Source organism: Manis pentadactyla, chromosome 11 (genome assembly GCF_030020395.1).
Source record: "Manis pentadactyla isolate mManPen7 chromosome 11, mManPen7.hap1, whole genome shotgun sequence".
NCBI classification, from domain to species: domain Eukaryota; kingdom Metazoa; phylum Chordata; class Mammalia; order Pholidota; family Manidae; genus Manis; species Manis pentadactyla.
In genome coordinates this window covers 30,920,679-30,940,837 of record NC_080029.1, presented here as the reverse complement: position 1 = coordinate 30,940,837, position 20,159 = coordinate 30,920,679, and the positions used below count along the sequence as shown (strand labels likewise).

Here is a 20,159-nt window from a genome sequence, read left to right as displayed (position 1 = left end):
ATGTCTTCAATCAAAAGAAAGATATAGAGAAGTCAGTAACTGAGCTATCTAAAAAAGGCCAGCAACTCTGGGGTTCCTCTAGCTGGAAGAGCATTAGCAATAGAAGCAGTCTCTTCGAATCCTGCTCCATGGTCGACACAGTCCCACCCACTCTCCCCATCTCAGGTCCCTAAAGATGCATCCTAAGCTCACTCCATTCTCCTGAAGAATGTGCACTAATTTGTCAAATAGTTCAGGGGTTAGTTAGAATCACTACATTGCATAAAAAGAGTTTAATCTCTTCAAATCAGCTCCAGAAATTATTTTTTAAGTCGTTTGTTTTGGGAAACAGCAATGATGTTGGAAAGATGATAGTCCGTGTGACTTTACACAAGTCATTGACCCTCAGCTCTGAGATAAGAAAGACAGTAACACCTGCCTTACATTCTGGTGGCAGGGGCTCTAAGACTCCTGAACAAAAGGAATAAAGGTCATGTCGTCACGAGACTTTTCAAGGTGAGACAACTGGGAAGCCAAAAAGACATATACATTTTTTTAGATTAAAGTATCATTGATATACAATCTTATGTTGGTTTCAAATACATAACACAGTGGTTCAACAATTACCCATATTATTAAATCCTCAAGACATACACAATTTTAGCTAGTAGTATTATATCGCTTCCCAAATTCCCAGGGTGCAGAGCAAGCAGGGAAAAAAGAAATTAATCAAGTCTTTATGTGGACATCCCTTGTGCCCCTAGCTGTAACCTCTGATTTGGCCAGGCCCCTGCAGCCTAAGTGACATAAGGACCCATGATCAGCTCCACCTGTGCAGACACCAACTGCCACCTAGACACTAAGGATGCAGAGAGGAGCTGCGCAGGGAATGGCCAACAAAGTAAAAAGGCGGCTCCCTAGGAAGCAGTGAGTCTCTCAACTCCCCAGTCAGTTTGGAGCCTTTTCCATAAAAATATGAGAAATGCCTAACAATTTCAGAACCACAGTATTTTTAGCCCATATGCTGTTTCTGATTCTAACGCCAAAAAATATCAGAAGGAAGGTCTGATTAAGTGTTCTCAGTGTTGAAGTATCTCTGTATCAAGTTAACTGCCCTCTTGAAGTCCACTGCAGAACCAAGGAACATTTCTAGACCTCGTATTTTAGCGGGTGGGTGAGACACCCCACTGGTACTTGCCCAGTGGTGCTCTTCATCCAGTTTGAATAATTAAGTAGATACTCTGTAAAGAGAGCTTTGGACTCCTACTTATTCCTGCCACATCCCAGAAAGAAAGAAGAAGTCTGTACCATTTCAGGCCACACCTAAGGCCTGGAGAACTCTCTCTATGTAAAGCTGGGAAGGAAAGAGCTGCCCTGATTCAATGCATGTCTTTTTCTTTGTTTTCTCTTACCTTTTCTTTAGCCCTGAGTTGGTCAAACATCTCCTGAATCTCATGTTTCCAGTCATCCTGCAGGCAGTGGAAGGAGTCCTTGGGCATTTCAAAGAAACCAGACTCCTCTATGGTAGTTAGCTGGTCCAGGATGTTTGTGAAAGATGGTCGTGAATGAGGGTCGGGATTCCAGCAATCTATATGGAACATGTGAATAGACAAAAAGCATGAATAGGCAGACACAAATGTAAGACTTAGGATATTACATGACTTCACTTACCTGAAAACTACCTATCACTTCTCCTTCTAGAAAGAGATGGGACTTAGGCAACCCCAAACAGGGCTCAGGAAGTAAAGTAAAATATGATTTATCACAATCACAAAGAGTGAATTTGGAAAGAAAATGCAGCAGTTTGGGCCCATCCAATTCTGACTGCTGATTTAGTAGAAGAAAAGCAAGCCCAAAGAGCTTTCTTTTGTGAAGTATGACTACCACGATTTATCACATTACTACACGATTCCAGTCCTGATAGGGGATACTACACCTTGGGCCTCAATTTCCCATAAATAAGTGAGCCACCTTTCCCCACCTCAAGGGGATAAGAAGGCACGGATAAAAAGTACTGGAGTGGGAGGCTAGAAAAGCGAGTTCTCAGGTCAGACGCTAACAAAGGCAGGAGCCACCCACCCACTTCACCACTCACAGCTTTGATTTCTCACTTACACAATTATAGGGTCTGATTAGATGACTTTTAGAGATCTTTTCTTCCCAGTCTCCATTTCTCTATGTATGACCCCCAGAGGTCCTAAAATAAAAGCTGCTATACCTTATTTTATATTAAATAAAAATATACTGAAGTACTGGATAGCAGGCTTTAGTTACTAAGTCCTATAGTCTAGTCACTGGAGGTGGACAGAAGGGATATCTGTGACCTCAGTGTAGCATCTTGAAGTAACTCTTCCAATCACTCACCCTCCTTGAGTGACTAATACTTCATCTCCTCCTTTAGTAACTGCTCCTGCAGAATGGCCAAAATCTATCAAGCGCTGATAGGAAGGTAAACTGACTCCCCTTTTCCTCCAGCCAGGGGTCACTTACCTTCCATAAGTTTGGCAAAAGGTTCTGGGCATGTGGAAGGAATGGGAAGAGCAAGCTTGTTCATGGCCACACCGTAAGCAACTGCTAAGCCATCGATTCCTCGGAAGGGCACCTCACCAGTCAGCAGCTCCCAAAGCAGGACCCCATAGCTAAGGAGGGAGAGGAGACAGAAATCACGTAATAAAGCACAGGTGCAACCCCACTGGAGTAGCTCATGAGGCTTTTCTGAGCATCCCACATTTTGTCTGACACACAGGGAGACTAATGAAACCAATGCACCAGTGTAATATAAAAAGGAGGCTATGGCCTACTAGCTAAAAGCAAAAATTCTGGAGTCAGGCTTACCTGGTTTCAAAGTCCTGTTCTTCAAATTCCTCAACTGTGAAGTGCAAATAACACCACGAGTCTCCTAAGGCTGTCATGAAATTAAATGAGCTACTCAAGTATTGAAATCAGTGCTCAACAGCCACAGCTACTTTGTTGTTATTAGTGTTAATGGAATAAACTGGGAGAAGAGGCAGCCTCTTAAGAATACATTTTTTTCTGTTTAAAAAAAATGTCAACTTTAGTCAGGTTTTTTTAGCTTTAGGAAAGAGAGTTGACCACCCAAAATAAATAGATTTTGTTCCTGTAAAAGATGTCTTTAAACGTCCACTAGGTTAAACAGATTGCTACCCCTGATCAGTGTGAGTGAGCCCCTAACAGATCTGCCCAGTTCAAAGGGGAATGTTTCACAAGGGTGACCAGCATCAGCAGAGCGGAGCAGTGTGTCAGCTCTGAGGACTTCAGAGCTCCATCCTTATCTCTCAAGTCCACACGAAAAATTTAACACATCGTGTGAGCACAGGGGAGCACAGAGCTTAGCAGAATAATTCTATGAAATCACAATTAGAACCAGGCAATATTATGTAGCATTCAGTCCTTCCAGGAATAGGGCAGTACCGGCAACTGTAAGGCCAGGAACAGCTGGAACAGTGGCTCTCCCTATATTTTCAACACAACCCTCAAGTTTTTTGTAATACTCATCAGTAGTTTACAACCAACAAAAAGTCATGTTAATTTAAAATTAATATGCCCAGTATCTATTTTATCATGGTACCTTGTATATACAGAGTGCTAAGCCCAAGATGGGGTAGGAATCCCTAGCCCTTGAGCTAGACCTTGACTGCTAAGTGAAGAAGGAGCCAGTGGTCCAGGGACAAGGATCGGCATGTATAAAGGCATGGCCATCCTCAAAGAACCCCAAATGGCATAGTGTGGACCGACAGAAGAACAATGCACCACCTGGGGTGCCAGGGCATCTCAGAGGATCCCTGCAGATGGGACCTCAGAGTGGCCTGGCTGGCCTCCTCGGACAATGGCTTTCTCCAGTGAGGCCTCCAAATACTATCATTTTCTTCACATATCTTAACAGGGAAGAAAGAGCCTGGTAGACAGTTGCAGGTCTTGTCTCGACAAGGAGTTGGATTTTAGTCTGAGGCTCATGCGTACAATGCTAGACACTTTAGAAAGCCTTCCCCAATGCCCCCAGGTGTTACTCCACCCTTCCTGGGGCGCCATGCCCTGTAGTTGTTTGTTTCCCAACCTATAGGCTCCTAAAGGGCAGGAATAGCTTTCAATGTCTGCATTCTCAAGGCCTTGCCCAAGCTCTGGTGCAGAGTAGGCACCCATGCGGTGAATGGGTTGGTGGGTGGGCATGAGGAAGAGTGTGTGGTCAGATGGTACTGCTGCAGGCTGCACTGGCTACCCAAGAGTAATCCCCAAATATCATTTTCACACCTTTGAAGTGACTCATCCAGGCAGTGGTCAAGACAGGCAGCTTCTACCAGGTGGCCTCCCTGAGTTGTCAGCACTGCTGACTAGATTCCAGGTCAGAGTGACTCTCACCTTCAGCGGCCTGCTCTCGGCATTAAGGCCCCCATCCACCCTAGGGAACAAAAACCCAAGGTCCCAAAGAACACATTCTTCCATCCAGGCAAAGACGATTGGCCAAAAACTACCTGGACAGACAGAGTGTTTCAAAGACCCAAATGTGTCCTGTCTGTGTCCTCACATCCCCTCTGCGATGGTTTTCACACTGAGCCCTGGAAGACCCATGGAAGACCCATGGAGATGTCTCAGGCTGCCTGGAAGACAGAGGAGCCAGGGACCCCACCCCTCCCAGCTTTAAGAAGGCAGCTCTGCTCTTCCCTGGCTTGTTTCTTTATTCATCTGCATTCCATTCTACTTGAAGGGCTCTATAGCTAAGAGAAATGGGAGAGCTGCTGCTCAAGAAAGGTCTACAGACTTGAGCCAAATGCCTGCTTTACCACTTAAAGCTGTATGATATGATCCACCTCTCTACACCTCAGTTTCTTCATCTGTACAGTGAAGAAAATCTGTACCTCACAGAATAATTCTGCAAGGGAGACTAGGGAGAGCCCAGTGTCGGGTGAGAGACTTGCTGATGGAGACCAGCATCTAGGGAAGAAGCCTCTCTGGGAATGACTGCCTCCGCCAAGGTCTTCTACTGCCAATGTCCTCTTTGTTTTTGTAACAGAATGTGGGTGACATGCATGAAGCCTTGGCATTCCTTTGGCAAGAAACAGGATACAAGAAGGGAGCTGGAGAAACACACGTCAGATGGTCTGAGTCCCAGGGAGAGGAGGGCAGTAGAAGGCCACGTGATTTACCTCAGGTTTACCTACTTGGTTGCCCTCCAAGGGTTGAGGTCCTTTCAAGACCATTTACAAGCAGCCTGGAAGTACCAGCTTGGCTAAAACTCTGCCTCGGAGTCCCTCCCCGCATGGGGAACCCCAGCTCCCACAGTGCTGCCGGGGATTTCCCAAGAGTCCTCATGGCCTAACACCAAGCCCTCAGGTATGTACCCTGTGTCAATAATTAACAGCCTCCAGAGGTGTTTTATTTTTTTCAAAGTGAGGGAAAGTGGATGGCATTCCAGGAACCACACTGTTTAACAGGATTTGGCAAAGGCAACTGAACTACAATATGTGAAAGCACTCTGTAGCTATAAATAACATTCTTGTTGTGGTTATTAATTGGGCCTCAATTGAAATGATGATATATTATTACATACATATGTAATATACATTAATATATTTATTGGCATAATAAATGCTTATTGACATGGCAATATGCTCATGCTGTATTATATTCAAAAAGCAGCTTATGAAACAGAATGATCCCATTTTAAGGGATGAGTGGAGGAGCATCTGACAAGGTATAAATGAACCAAAGTGTTAGCATAAGTTATCTTTAGAAATAGGTTATGGATGATTTTCTTTTCCCTTTTTTTTTTTGTTTATTTATCCATATCTTCTCATTTTCTTCTATAAGGAATGTGTTTTGCTTCTGTAATTTTAAAAACTCAAGATTAACCAAGTGCTTCCACCATCTCATCCCACATACAACAGGCAGGAAGTAACCGTCGGACAGTGGTGTCTGGCTGTAACCACCGCTCTCCCTGCACAGCACAGCCAAAGGGAAAGATTTTGTCAATTACTCTACTTGAGGTGGTCCGAATTCCAAGTGGATTAAGAGATTTAGGCCATTGACGATCTGAGCTATTATCATCTTACCCTCCCTCACGGCATGTGGGAGAGGCCCAGAGAATTACACTCAAAGAGCGGTTGAGACAAACTCAGCTGGCCCTGGGCACCCAGCAAGAGCAGAGGCCCAGAGGCACTAGGCCCTGCATGACGTGGGGTAGATGGGTAAGGGCTGAACTTAAGCTCAGTCCAGGACCTGACACACAATAAGTATTCAACAAACATTTCATGAATAAGTAACTAAATTACAAGTCAATTTGGGAACCAGCTCTGTTCCATGGCATAATCTGGCCCTGTCTGGGACATCCTGCTGGGTTCCAGGCAATGGCAGGCTGATCATCCTGGAAGAGGCTGCCCAACATGGCAGGAACACAAGGACACAGACAGTGACATGGCTATAAGCACAGAGCTTCAAGAGGTACAGATACCTAGTTCTAATCACTGCTTTACTTCTACCACCTGGTGAACTTAAGCACATGACTTAAATCATCTAAGCCTCAGTTACTTCATCTGTAAAATGAAAATAATAATGTCTACTGTTGGGGATTCTTGTAAGGAATAAGTGAGATAAAAAATACACAACACTTAGCATAGAGCCTAGCCCTTAAGCATGTGTAGATGGTAAATACTATTTCGAGTGTGTGTGTACTGTACACAGAGCAATGGACATGTGTTTTCCTCTGGTAACAGTATGAGATCATTGGAGCCACTGGGTGAGTACTTTGAGGAGGGAGAGACTAAAGGCCCATTTAATGGATTCCAATAAATTCTGTCCTAGTAGGAAATGCTATAAAATGGAACCTAAGAAAGCTGGAAAGGAGCAGGGTGAATTGTTTGTAAACCATATTCATCAGTCAAGCTGAGTCAGGAGGCGTTAAGTGGTGGGTACCATTGTAAACTAGAGACCCAGTGGCAGAGCAGAGCAGACCATTTCCAGATTCCTTGACCAAAGTGCTGCTGATTTGGAGTTTACCTCCAAGCTAGTCTCCTCTGCGAGTAGAATAAGTCCATCAGATGGTTCTTACCAGAGGCTCCACAAACCTGCTTTGAATATCTGCGGTTGAAGGGCAAGACCCAGAGGTTAGTCCTGGAACAAGGACATTTTGCATAAAAGTTGAAAGTCCTGCCTTGTTCTTTTCATGATGGACAAACCCTACAGTAGCCTTGCCCTTCCTTGCTGGCCATTTCTGTCATGAGCAGACCCTGCCTTAGGCATCTGGGCTTTCCTTTCCCACTAAGATTGTGCCTGGATACCTGAGACAACTCCAAATCATTATGGCAGCAAAACCTTTGGAGAATATGACAGTAAACCCAGAACGATTTCACGGTCAGCCTGGAAGAAGAAGCCTAGTGGGACTACAGAAGTAAAAACCAATCCTGTTACTGAAAAGTCACAGCTTCCCATGAAGAAAGGAAAGATCAAGCTGAGAGTGGCAGGTGGCTGGCTGCCGCCAATTCCATTCTCCCCTCCCTCCACAGTAAGAATTTTACCACAAGGCTGCTCATGTGAAACCTTCGTAAGATTGTATATCAATGATACTTTAATGTAAAAAAAAAAAAAAAGAATTCTAGCTGGGCACATGGTTGTCCAACTAGAGCGGACATTTGTTTGCCTCCTTTAGAGTCAGTGTGCCCACATTCTAAAGAGCAGGCAATGGGCTGTGCACAGAGGAGATACGCAGACTCCTGGGTCATCTAATTAAAGACAAGCTTTTTGCCACAGAAAACTCTTTTCACTTTTCTGCAGAATACAATAGAAAAGTAACAGTCACTTAGATGTAACCATTCAGACAAGACCAATGTTCTGAGAGACCCCAAAAGAATCTGGGTTTCTGAATGATCTTATGGGGCATAGCTACTCCATGGCCTGGATTGACTAGACTACTCTCTGAAAAAGAAATCCATTTCTACCTTAGTTAAGCCACTGGTCTGTAGGTCTTTTGTAACAGCAGTTTGGTTTAAGTAATATATTGACTAATCTCATTAGCTTATGGTTAGGCAATGAAGGTGTTAGGTTGAAGCATATGAAATTACTGTTTTTGTAGGACAAAATGGTTGAATATTAGTATATAGTTCAACCTAATGAGATCTGGTCAGGTATTTTAGGGAAAGGAAAACTCTCTTCTCCAAAATAAATACTTCACCCTGCAGTTAATGCGTGGTTAAATAAGAAGCAGTATACAGAAGCTACAAAATATCACTGAAAGAAATTAAAGGAGACCTAAATAAACACAAACATATCCCATGTTTGTGGACAGGAAGACTTAATGTTTTTAAGATGGCAATATTCCCTAAAGTGATCTACAGATTTAATACAATCCCTATCTAAATTCCAGCTGCCTGTTTTGTAGAAATTGATAAAACTTTTCTAAAATTCATATGTAAGTGCAAGGAACCCAGAGTGGTAAAACGATCTTGAAAACGAAGAACAAAGTTGGAGGACTCACACTTCCTCATTTCAAAACTGACTACAAAGCACAGGCATGGGTGATAGAAGTGAAAGATAAAAAACTAATTAGCGAGAATGTTTGGTATCTTGATCTGGGTGATTGTTACATGAGTGGATACAAACATCAATATTCATTGAGCTGTACACTAAGATTTGTGCATTTTATTATATGTACCTCAATTAAAAAATAAACTTAGCACAAAGCTACAGTAATTAAAACAGCATGGTAATGCCATAAGGGAAGACATATAGAATAGAGTAAAACTCTTGAGTCCAGAAATAAATCTGAGGATTTGTGGCAAACTGATTTTTGACAAGGGTGACAAGACAGTTAAAGAAAGGAAAGTCTTTTCAACAAATGGTGCTGGGACTAGACAGCCATGTGCAAAAGAATGAAATTGGACCCCATCTCACATCACACACAAAAATTAAGTCAAAATGGAACAGAGACCTAGATGTAAGAACTAAGATTATAAAACTCCTAGAAGAAAACACAGGTGTAAATATTTGTAACCTTGAATTGGGCAGTGGTTTCTTAGATATGAAACCAAAAGCATAAGCAATCACAGAAAATACAGATAATTGGACTTAATCAAAATCTAAAAACACTTGAGTTTCAAAGGATAAGATCAAGAAAGTAAAAATAAACCCACAGAATGGGAGAAAATATTTGGAAATCATGTATCTGATAAATGACTTGTATCAAGAATATATAAAGAACTCTTTAACAACTTAAAAATAAAAAGACAGACCCAATTTTAAAATTGGCACCATATTTAAATACATTTCTCCAGAGAAGATAAACAAATGGCTAGTAAGTACATGAAAAAACACTCAGCACCAGTAGTCTTTGGGGAAATACAAATCAGAATTAGAATGACTTACTACTTCCTATCTACTAGGATGTTTATAATAAACTAGAAAGATAATAACAAATGTTAAGAGAATATGGAGGTATTCGAATACTCATAAATTGCTAATGGGAATGTAAAATGGGGCAGCTATGGTAAAAAAAAAGTTTGGCAGTTCTTCAAAAAGTTAAACATAGAATTACTACATGACTGAGCAATTCTACTCCTAGGTATATATTCAAGAGAATTAAAAAATACATGTCCACACAAAAGTTCATAGAGCATTGTTCATAATAACCAAAAGTGGAAACAATCCAACTATCTATCAGTTGATAAATAGATAAACACATTGTGGTATATCCATATAATGGAATATTATTCAGCTATAAAAAGGAATGAAGTTCTGGCATAAGCTACAACATGAATGAAGCTTAAGAATATTATGTTAAATGAAAGAAGCCAGTAACAAAAGACCACATACTGCATGATTCCATTTATATGAAATGTCCAGAATAGGCAAATTCAGAGATAGAAAGTAAATTAGTAGTTGCTGGGGGTTGGGGTTGGGGGATTGTGAAGTAACTGCTAATAGGTATGGGTTTCTTTTTTGGGTGATAAAAACTTTCCGGAAATAGATAGCAGTTATAGTGGGTTGAAAGGTGGTCCTAAAAGATATGTCCATGTCCTAATATCCAGAATCCTTATTTGGAACAGAATTTCCCCTAGAATCTCTGGAGGCAGTATGGCCCTGCTGACACCAGTTTCAGATGTCTAGCCTCCAGACTATAAACTTCTTTTTAAGCCACCAGGTTTGTGGTAATTTGTAACAGCAGCCCTAGGAAACTAACAACAGTGGTTACTGGTATAAAACTTTGTAAATTTACTAAAAACCATTGACATACATTTTAAAGAGTGAACTTTATATGTGACTAAATCTCAATAAAGCTATTATATAAAATACATACACACAAACATACACATACACAAGTTCACTTTACAGCACATCAGGAGGCAATAACTTCACAGACTAAAGCACAATGAGTACCTACAGTCCTTTGTTTTGTACACTAAGATGGTGTTACTGTCACACAGCCATGAGGATGCATACTCTGTAGATGTTCCCTGCCCATCAGATGACAAGACTTTAGGTCTATGTCCTTGTGACCTCCTAGGCTGACATTTCCTAGGGGAATGGTTGGTCTGATCTGTGACCCTGCAGTTCTGGGTACATGTTTGGGATTCACCTTTTCCCATTTCTATGTCAGTGTTCAGCAGATAGAGCCTTGACTAGAAGGTTAACTGGATAACTAGAAAGGATAATTTGCAACCCATCAAGAAAAAAGAGACAGCTTAAAGAACACTCATCAGCTGAAGAGCTTACAATGAGGAAAAGTCCAGCAGTAGCAGCCATGGTTGCTAAGGAAGGCAGGGAGACCCTGGAGAAGGTTCCCAGGAGTGACTGGGTGCCCTCACCACCTACAGTTAGAGCTGGGAGTACACACTGTCCCTGCAGTCTACTGGTCTTCCCTGGGAGCATCCACCAACACAAAGGGGCCTGCACAGAGGTGGTGCTGGCCATAGCACTGGAGGGATTCTGGGTAGATGAAGGCACCGAAACAGTCCCTTGGCAATCTATAAATTAGTGTAGATTGCTCTGAAGGGGGTCACTTAGACCTACTTGGGGTACCTGGGATTCTAGGCAACCTCAACTCTCCAAGTCCTGAGGCATGTGTGTAGCCAAAATGGGCCTGGGGAACACTGACTCTGAACCTCTGGACCTTACCTCCACACGTCACTGCCTTTGGAAAACATGGAGGCACGAATGACCTCAGGGGCCATCCAGGCATACGTCCCTGCTGCACTCATCTTGGTAGTTCGATGCCATTCCCGAGCCAGGCCAAAATCAGTGATCTTCAGGATCTTGTTGCTCAGGTCTCCATTCTCCACCTTCTGGAGGATCAATACTGGGCAAGGGAAGAAATACAGAAGAAACCAGAGTCTGCATTAATCAGAGGGAAACCACCCAGTACAGAGACCTCCTGACTCTCTTGTCCTCTCTGTCAGGCTCCACTGGGCAGCATCCATGGACTGAAGGTGGGAGTCATCACTTGGTATCATACACCCACGATGAATCCATTTATATGCCAGGTCTCTTATAGGCATTACCTTTGACCCTCACAACCATCCTATGAGGTGGATACTATCACCATCTCCATTTTACAGATGAGGAAACTGAAATACAGCACCATTAAATAAAATTTCCAAGGTCACCCAACTCATAAGCCAGGACTGAAACCCAGGTGGGCCTGACTCCAGAGCCTTCTCTCTCAACCCTTACACCACACAGCCCATGACACCCTACCAAAGAAGCTAGGGTTCTTGTTTGCAGAGTCAAAGAATGAACTTAGCAAACAGTCAAGGTAGGAGAGTCAGGGAGACTTTTACTGAGAGATACAGTGAGAAGACAGATAGCTCCTGGCTTACGCCAGGAGGGGACAAGAGAGCCCAGGGTGGTGCGTTTGTCTAGGGGATTTATAGGCAGTTGAGGATTTGGGGGAACTGAGGGCTTAGGGTGTGGACTTGTACCACCTGCCCTGCCCTCAAGGTGGGCTGGGTTGTTGTCTGTTTGCTAGGGCTGTTTACAGTGAAGTCACAGGTTATACTGAAATACCCTTGCAGAACACTCAAACATTCCAGGCCAAGTTGCTCCTGGCCCTTTGACCTTTAACTGATCTCACTGAAGATGTCTATATTCCTAGTCTGGTATTTTTATCCTAGAGAATTAGTGTGACCTTGACTTTGCATAATGCTGAACACAGAGTTTCAATAGGGACTTTACATTGTTATATTGCTTTGACTGTAAATATCTTGCCTTGCTTTTTACGGAGGCCCTCACCCTACTCTATCTAAGCCCATGGTCCCTGTCTCAGAGCTGTGGGGCCCCAGCTGGCCCTTCTGAGGAGCAATCCTCACGCTTCCTGTCTGCCAGGGCATGCCTGGGCTGTAACCACTCTCAGACCACAAGGAATGGAGGTGCATGTTGGATTTTCAAAGTTTCAACTGTGTCTGGACAGTTTCTGTGGACCTCTCCAAGTTACTTTACTTAAACTCTTTGGAAAGCATGTCTTTTGGGCACAGAGATTTCCCCTTAGTCTAGGCATTCACCTCCACCCATTGAGAACCGGCTGACAAGTTGGGGAAGTCAAGGGCATGTACATGTTCACACCTGTGATGCTCTCTGTGAACATGGCTGTGGGTAAAATTGTAATATTTCCAGAATATCTTGCCTGGCTTTAGTACATCTGCATATCAATAGGCGTAGAGAGGTGGAAAGAAGTATGGCTTTAGTGCATTTGCATCATTCCTCAGGGGTGGAGAGAAGTCATCTCCATATCCTGGGCAACCGAGGGCTTACCTGTACTGAGAGGTGAGGGGGGAGGGCCAGTTTTGCTTCTGTTGGAGCAGGAAAGAGAGAAGGCCCCAGTCCATAGTTTGTAAGCAATAAATGGATTTTAAACTTTATTTCTCCCTCTGACTGATTTCAGTTTTTAGAGGTATTGTGCCCCAGGATTTCCTTTCCCTGGACTTATGACGGCCCAGGAAGGAAGAACAAGTGTGCTGAACTAGTTATACTCTGGGTCTTGTCCCCCAAGTTTCAACACCAAAGCATGTAGTGTTGGAGCTGTCTGGGCTTACTAGGACAGCAGCTGAAGCAGCCACCTCACCCACACAATGGTTCTAGTGATCAGGGTGTCCTCGTGGGAGCCAGTCTCCCTAAAAAGAGCAAAACTGCTAATTGACTGAAGTGCTGTAAGCTATTCCAGGGAGCTGCCTGAGTGGGGAGCCATCGAGCTCCTTGGAGATGTGGAAGCCAAGCCTCCATTTTCAAGAGTGAGATAGTTCCAAAAAGGCTCTCTACAAGCACAGCCTCTTGTGGACCAGATGCTGAACCACCCAGATTCAGAGCTCTGTAGTATACTGGACTTCAGAGGAAGTTAGACAGATTCTCTCCCCACCCCTGCCATTCAAGTCCAAATGGGGAGGGTGGGGAAAGGAATCCACTGAAGGCAGAATAACACCTAGAAGAAGGTTGACTCAGTTCAGTCCAGCCACTCTATCTAGGTAAACAGTGGAAAAAATGCAAATTAGTTCTGGCCCTACCTGTGCTGGGTCACACCCTCCCTCGGTTGGTTCTCCATTTATTCCCACTGAGGGGAACAAGATTTACCTTTCCCTCTCTTAGAGGTACTTGTCATTTAAGAAGATTTTCAGACAGCTCAAACTCTTCCAATATCTAGAGAAAGGAATCTGTGATGGTGGTACATCGGGCACCCGTGAGACGTTCAGGGGCATTTCAGGACAGGGCCTTAGCCAGGTCCCTCCTGTCCCACTACTCCACTTTTCCTTCCCTGCCCCCAGCCCACAAATGTCCACTGAATTGTTACAAATCATACAGATGTGGGCCCAAGATCTCTGTGCCCTACACGTTTCTCAGAAAATCAGCAATAAAGAGGGATTACACGCAGCTCCAGAGCTGGAAGCACAAAAGAAAACAGTGCCAGCCACTCCCTAGATCTAATGGACTGTCTCCTTCCTCCACACCCTCCCCCTAACTCCCCTGACACATAACCCCTAGACATGCCTCTCCCCCCTTTGAGCTTCTAGAATGGGTCCAAACCTCTGAGTGTGGGGGCAAATTTAAAAACAAAAAACTTTTTCCGTCTCATCTAGTAACAAAAATCTTTCCAGGTTCTTCTGTGTCTCTCTCTCCCAATCTCTGTGGGCAAAGATAACAAAAATACACGCTCCTATTACTGGGCAAGCGACACTAAGGAAACCCACTGCTGTCCCTATAGAGGTGGCCACCAGCTGCTGACCATTTCTCTCTGAACTGCCCTTAAACCGAAGACTCAAAGTGAGCCTTTCCTCTTACACAACCAAAGGGGTTCAGTCCCGTCACCCCACACCTCCTGGTGGCTGTGACAGGGTGCAGCGAGGAGGATGAGAACAGGTTCTTGATACTATATGGAACGAGGTGAGCTTCCTCAGATTCTGGAAGGAGAAGCAAAGAAGTTTAGATCCTGTTGTAGGAAATAGATTTTTAGAAATTGAATGGCATATTGAAGATGACTTTTTAAATGGATTAGTTCATCAGATGGCTTTAAAAAGATGGCAAAATGATGGAGATGGGGCAAGAAACAGCCCAGGACCGTTTGTCTAAATTTCAATGGCTTTAAATAGTGCAGGGCCAGCCCATTTGCACCTACCCCGCACTACTCCTTGCTGCCTTACATCCAGGTGACCTCAAAACATTATCCCAACAGGATGGACCCCTGAAGCATCTGAGTTAGCAACCCCTGGCCTAGGGGTCCTGCCCTCAGCAAAGAGGAGAGGCTGTAATTAGAAGCAGGCTAGCAATCTCAGCAGATGGTTACAGCCAATGATTCTCAATCACAGTGTCCTGAAATACTGTTATCTAGCAAGCATCTATACTATTAATAATTAAAGCAAGACTCTTATGAATGCTTTATATTTTTGGTATATTTTTTATTTATTTAGATGAAATTCACATAACATAAAATTAACCATTTTAAAGTGAACAACTCAGTGGTATTTAGTATATTCACAATGTTATATAACCACCATCTCTAGTTCCAAAATATTCTCATAACCCCCAAAAGGAGATCCATACTCATTAAGCAATTATTCCCCATTGTCCCCTCCTCCCAACCTCTAGTAACTACAACCTGCTTTGTATCTCTATGGACTTACTTAGTCTGGATATTTTATACAAATGGAATAAGATATGTGACACATCTGGTTATTTCATTTAGCATAATGTTTTCAAAGTCCATGCAAATTATAGCATATATTACTACTCCATTCCTTTTATGGCTGGATAATATTTCACTGTGTATATATATCGAATTTGTCTATTCATCTGCCCATTGATAGACATTTGGGTTGTTTCCACCTTTTGATTACTTTTAGTAGTGCTGCAATGGACACGTTTGAACACACATTTGTTTGAGTACCTGTTTTCAGTTTTTTTGGGTATATTCCTAGGAGTGGAATTATTAGGTTTTATGTTAAATTGTATGTTTAACTTTTTAAGGAATTGTCAAATTGTTCTTCACAGCAGCCATGCCATTTTCTGTTCCCATCAGCAACGTATGAAGGTTCCAGTCTCTCCACATCTTGGCCACACTTGTTCTTTTTCCTCTACAGCCACCCTCGTGGATGTGCAGTGTTACCTCATTGTAGTTGTGACTTGCATTTCCCCAGTGACTAATGATGGTGAACATCTACTCATGCGCTACTTCACCATCTGTGTGTCTTCTCTGGAGACGTGTCCACTTGTCTTTTTGTTTGGGTTTATAAAGTTCCTGTATATTCTGGATACTAGACCTTATCAAATATATGATTTACAAATACTTTATCCCTTTCTGTAGGCTGTTTTTTCACTTACTTTTCATTCCTTTAATGCAGACACTTTTTAATTTAGATGAAGTCCACTTAATTTTTTTGTTGCTCATTCTTTTGCTGTGTTACCAAAGAATCCACTTCCAAATCCAAGTCTATGAAGATTTACCTCTGTTTTCTTCTAAGAGTTTTATGGTTTCTGCTCTTAAATTTTATACATAGTATGACATAGAGCATCAAACTTGACTCTTTTGCATGTGGATTTCCAATTGGAGCATGGTTCTCTCCGATATCTTGCCCCCAGTGAGAGAGAAAGGTTATCTTCCCAGCAGCTTATCTGTACCACTGCACTGAGCCCATTCTAAGCTCCTACTGCTGACAAACAGCTGTAGCAATAACAAATTATTGTGCTTTACTTTCTGGGAAATGTAAGAATGTTCTATCAAAATCTGGGGAACCCCATGAATGTGTATTGTATGAACTTCACCTCTCATGTGTGGGTCAAGGGAACAAATGCTGAGAACAAGCCAAGGCCTACGTCAACAGAGGCCTGGCCAGAGTAAGGAGAACAGAGAGGAAAAGACACATTTGAACTAAAAAACTTAGTGATTAACCAGATATGGGGGCTTCACAGGAAAGGAAGAGGTCTCCAGCCTTTCAGACATGGGAGACACAAGTAGAATGGTGGTGCCCCTCATGGAGAGGTTGAGAGACAAAGGCCATTTGAGGGAGTCAAGCTCAGTCTGGGACATAATGGGTTTAGGGTGATGGTAACAAGAGTCAATATGGAACAGAAGGAAAATAGTAGATGATTTAAATCCCAAGCTTGGCACTTCCCATGTGACAAGTTTCTTAAACTCTGTACTTCTATTCTTGCTTCTATAAAATGGAGATAAAAATTGAAGGTGATTTTACAATGAAGTACCTAGGTGACTGCTTGACACATCAAGAGGCCCTCAGGACACCACAGCAATCATTATTACTAATATGATTAAGTGTCCTGTACATAAACAGAAACCATGGGACTCAGTGTTCCAAGTATGGAGAATACTGGTGGGAAGCCTAGCAGTCCCTGACACATAATAACCATGCAATAAACGTCTGTTGTGGAAATAAATGGGATGGTTGATTCATAAATAATGATGGCTACCCATTACTGATCACTTACTATGTAGTGGCATGATGCTCTTTACATGATGTATGTGAACAGCTGTATATACATCCCCTTAGTTAATCCTTAAATCAACGCTATGCCGTAGGTGGAATTATTTTCCCTATTTTGCCCACGCTGAAACAGACACAGAATGGTTAAGTTGGTTGACCACAGTTCATGAGGGATGAAGATGGGAAGCCAAGTCAGATCTCTCTTTATGTGCTGTGCCATCCACAGGAAGAAAGGAATTCTGGATGTCTTTAAGGCTTCTCTCAATTTCTGCTTGATCCCTTAAATTGTCATAGATTAACTGGTCCTAATTGGTCCCCCTTTTCCCTCCCTGCAGCACACAAAACTAATACCAGGCACCTCAACATGACGATTTCCGTTTGTCATTCCTGACTGCCTCATGTATGTGTGTCATGCCATTTCTTCTAGAATGGGATGGAGTATGTTTCCTAGGGGTCAGAAACCTCATTCTCTTTCTTGCGGAACCCACACACCCCCCGTCCAGGAACCATGGGAAGCCCAGGCTCTCTGAAAGAACTGACCCCTCATGGGTCACTTACTTCACTGAGAGAGAATCTGTACATCCTCTTAGTCTATCCACTTCCCATCCTATTGTTTCCAGGTGTTGGGGGGCATCTCCCCGGTGTTATCCATCCCCAGGGCACTAAGGGGAAGCAGTGTGCACCAGGCTGATAATGAGCCTGGAGAAAAAGGATCACCTCAGCCAGGGTCCGCTAATGACTGACACATCCCGCTGATGCCAGGTGGGGTAGGGAATGCAAGGACTGATAAGCTACAGATTCTGCCTTTCAGGGCCTTCTCCATGCCAGACGGAAAGATACACCACAACACTGATTATCAGGTCGAGACAAGGTATACATGGCTAAGGGCCCACATGTTGCTACAATCAGTAAGATAATTACAGTTTTCCAGACCTCAGCAACCCAAGGGCATTATTCTTGATTATTTCTGGATCACAACACTACCTATTAGCATTTACTTAGTATTTTCCTTTAAACTGACTTTTTAAAAGTTACTAAAAGAAGAAACTTTCTACCATTATTATAAATGGATAAAACAAGTATTCTCCTAACATGAGGTAACCTGTACACATACATAAAATGAAAACAAAAATAAATGTTACTATGTTTTAGTAGATGCTGCTACTGGTCAGAGTCTGAGCCTAAGGCTCATCGTCTCTGTTAGGAAGGAAAGCTTCGAAGTATTAGTGAGACACAAAGACAAACTGCCCCCAAACTGACTTTCCATGAATACGGAGAGGTTGAATGACTTTCTATGGTAGGTGTGTACAAGGATGCCAAGGCCATCCCCTGCTAGGATATCAAGGCCACAGAGTGCCCCTGAGTCTGACTTAATAGCATTAAGCTGGAAGCCAGGCTCTCAAAACTTGGCATAACTTGAGGACACTCTCCCATATGTCCTAATGTTAACTTTGGCTTTGGTTGATGATTCACCATTTTGAGATTTCTTATTTATTATTCATCTCCATTAGCACAAGAGCCTCTGATTTGCTAACTGCTCACCATGGCGCCAAGGCTCTTATCCCCAGGTCTTATTTGGTTCAAATGACTCAGCATCATCTCTCTGAGATGAGGCAACTGGTCTAACTGGAGGCTTTGTTTTACTTGGCTTTTTTTTTTTCAGTCTATTGTCAAATGTATATACACATAGAAGAGTGTATAAAACATGTCTGAACAGTTTAATGAAAATAAGATGAAAACCCATGTAATCCTACCAGTCCCTTAGAAGCTCCACACGTCCCTCCCCTTCACATCCCTTTCCCGTTATCCAGACATCCGCCATGATCCATTCCTTTTCTTTATGATTTTGCCACCTATGTATACATCCCTAAATAAGATACTATTCTGTTTTGAAAAAGTCAGTGACAAGCACAAATGTGGCTGCGTGTACTAGTTTTTAGGGCTGCCAAAACAAATCAGCACAAACTTGGTTCAAAACTGCCCACAGTTCTAAAAGCCCACAGTCAGGGTGTCAGCAGGCCATGCTCCCTCCAAAGCCTCTAGGGAAGAATCCTTCCTTGCCTCTTCTAGCTTTGAGGGGCTATCAGCAATTCCTGGCATTCCTTGGCGTGGGAGAGCATTAACTCCAATGTCTTCATTTAGCTACCTGCCCCTTGGGTCTTCACATGTGTGTTCTCAACTCTGCGTGTCTCTGTCCACACTTCCCTCTTCTTATGAAGACACCAGTCATTGGATTGGGGCCTGCCTTCATCCAGCATTACCACATCTTCACCTGATTACATCTACAAAGACCTTATGTCAAAATAAGGTCACATTCACAGGTTAGGACTTCAGCATATCTTTCTTAGGGGAACACAATTCTACCCACAATACAGTATAACAGTAAAAACATTGCCTTTACCAGATGGAGACTCCCAGAAGGGAACAACTAAACATAGTGTGTCTGGTAACGGTCCCAGAGAATGGACAAAAGCCCTTTCTGGGAAATAATTAAGCAAGATCATATACAAACGCTATAAACACTGGGCAGTGGCCATATGGGAACATCCAGCAGGTGGGGAGGGGAGGTGCGTATACTAGACACCCACCAGGCACAAGGTGGGGGCTTGGACTCCTTTTCTGAGCACATTCAAATCTGAACACTTGTGTCCTTCAGTTACAGGGAATTTTCTTCAAGTATTTCACTGTCAATTTCCTCTCATTTATTCTCTGTTTTCTCTCTCTCTGTAGAACCTTTGTTATTTAGATACTGGGCTTTTTAGACTGGTCCTCCCAATTTTCTTATCTGCTCACCTCTACATTTTCCATCTTCTTTCCTCCTTGCTCTTCTCTCAGACATTATCACTTTTATCTTCTAACCTTCAAATGGGTTTTTATTTCCCTACCATGGTTTTAATTTCTAAAGGGGCTCTTTTTTGATCTCCAAATTTCTTTTTAATTGACTGACAAGCACAAATGTTATCCATGTAACAGTTGCTTTTGTATTATGGGTACAATATCTGTTCTTTTACCTGAGTGCAGTACTGATGGTTCTTTTTTTATTTGTTTTCTACCAGTGTGGTTTGTTTCAGCTGCTTTTTCTATTTGTGCCTTGGTTTCTACTTACTTTTTATAGTAATCCTTGGATGTCTGTTCATGATTAAGAACCTAATGCTTACATTTAAAATAAGGAGGTCCTTATGTTTTAAAGGCAAATACTGAAATGTTTACCCAAAAAATGATATGATATTGCAGTTTACCTTCAAAATAATCAAG

The 20,159-nt window shown here is 42.7% G+C and overlaps 1 protein-coding gene across 3 annotated transcripts in view; it reads right to left on the bottom strand.

The window, feature by feature from the left end:
* Positions 1–20,159, bottom strand: part of MAP3K9 (mitogen-activated protein kinase kinase kinase 9) — a 77,449-nt gene that overhangs the window by 24,907 nt on the left and 32,383 nt on the right. For all 3 annotated transcript variants that reach the window (XM_036913330.2, XM_036913331.2, XM_036913332.2), the window contains exons 3-5: positions 11,101–11,281; positions 2,470–2,618; positions 1,392–1,567 (exon numbers count right to left, since the gene is read on the bottom strand). In XM_036913330.2, coding sequence (XP_036769225.2) covers positions 1,392–1,567; positions 2,470–2,618; positions 11,101–11,281 — 506 coding nt within the window. The remainder of the gene's footprint in view (positions 1–1,391; positions 1,568–2,469; positions 2,619–11,100; positions 11,282–20,159) is intronic.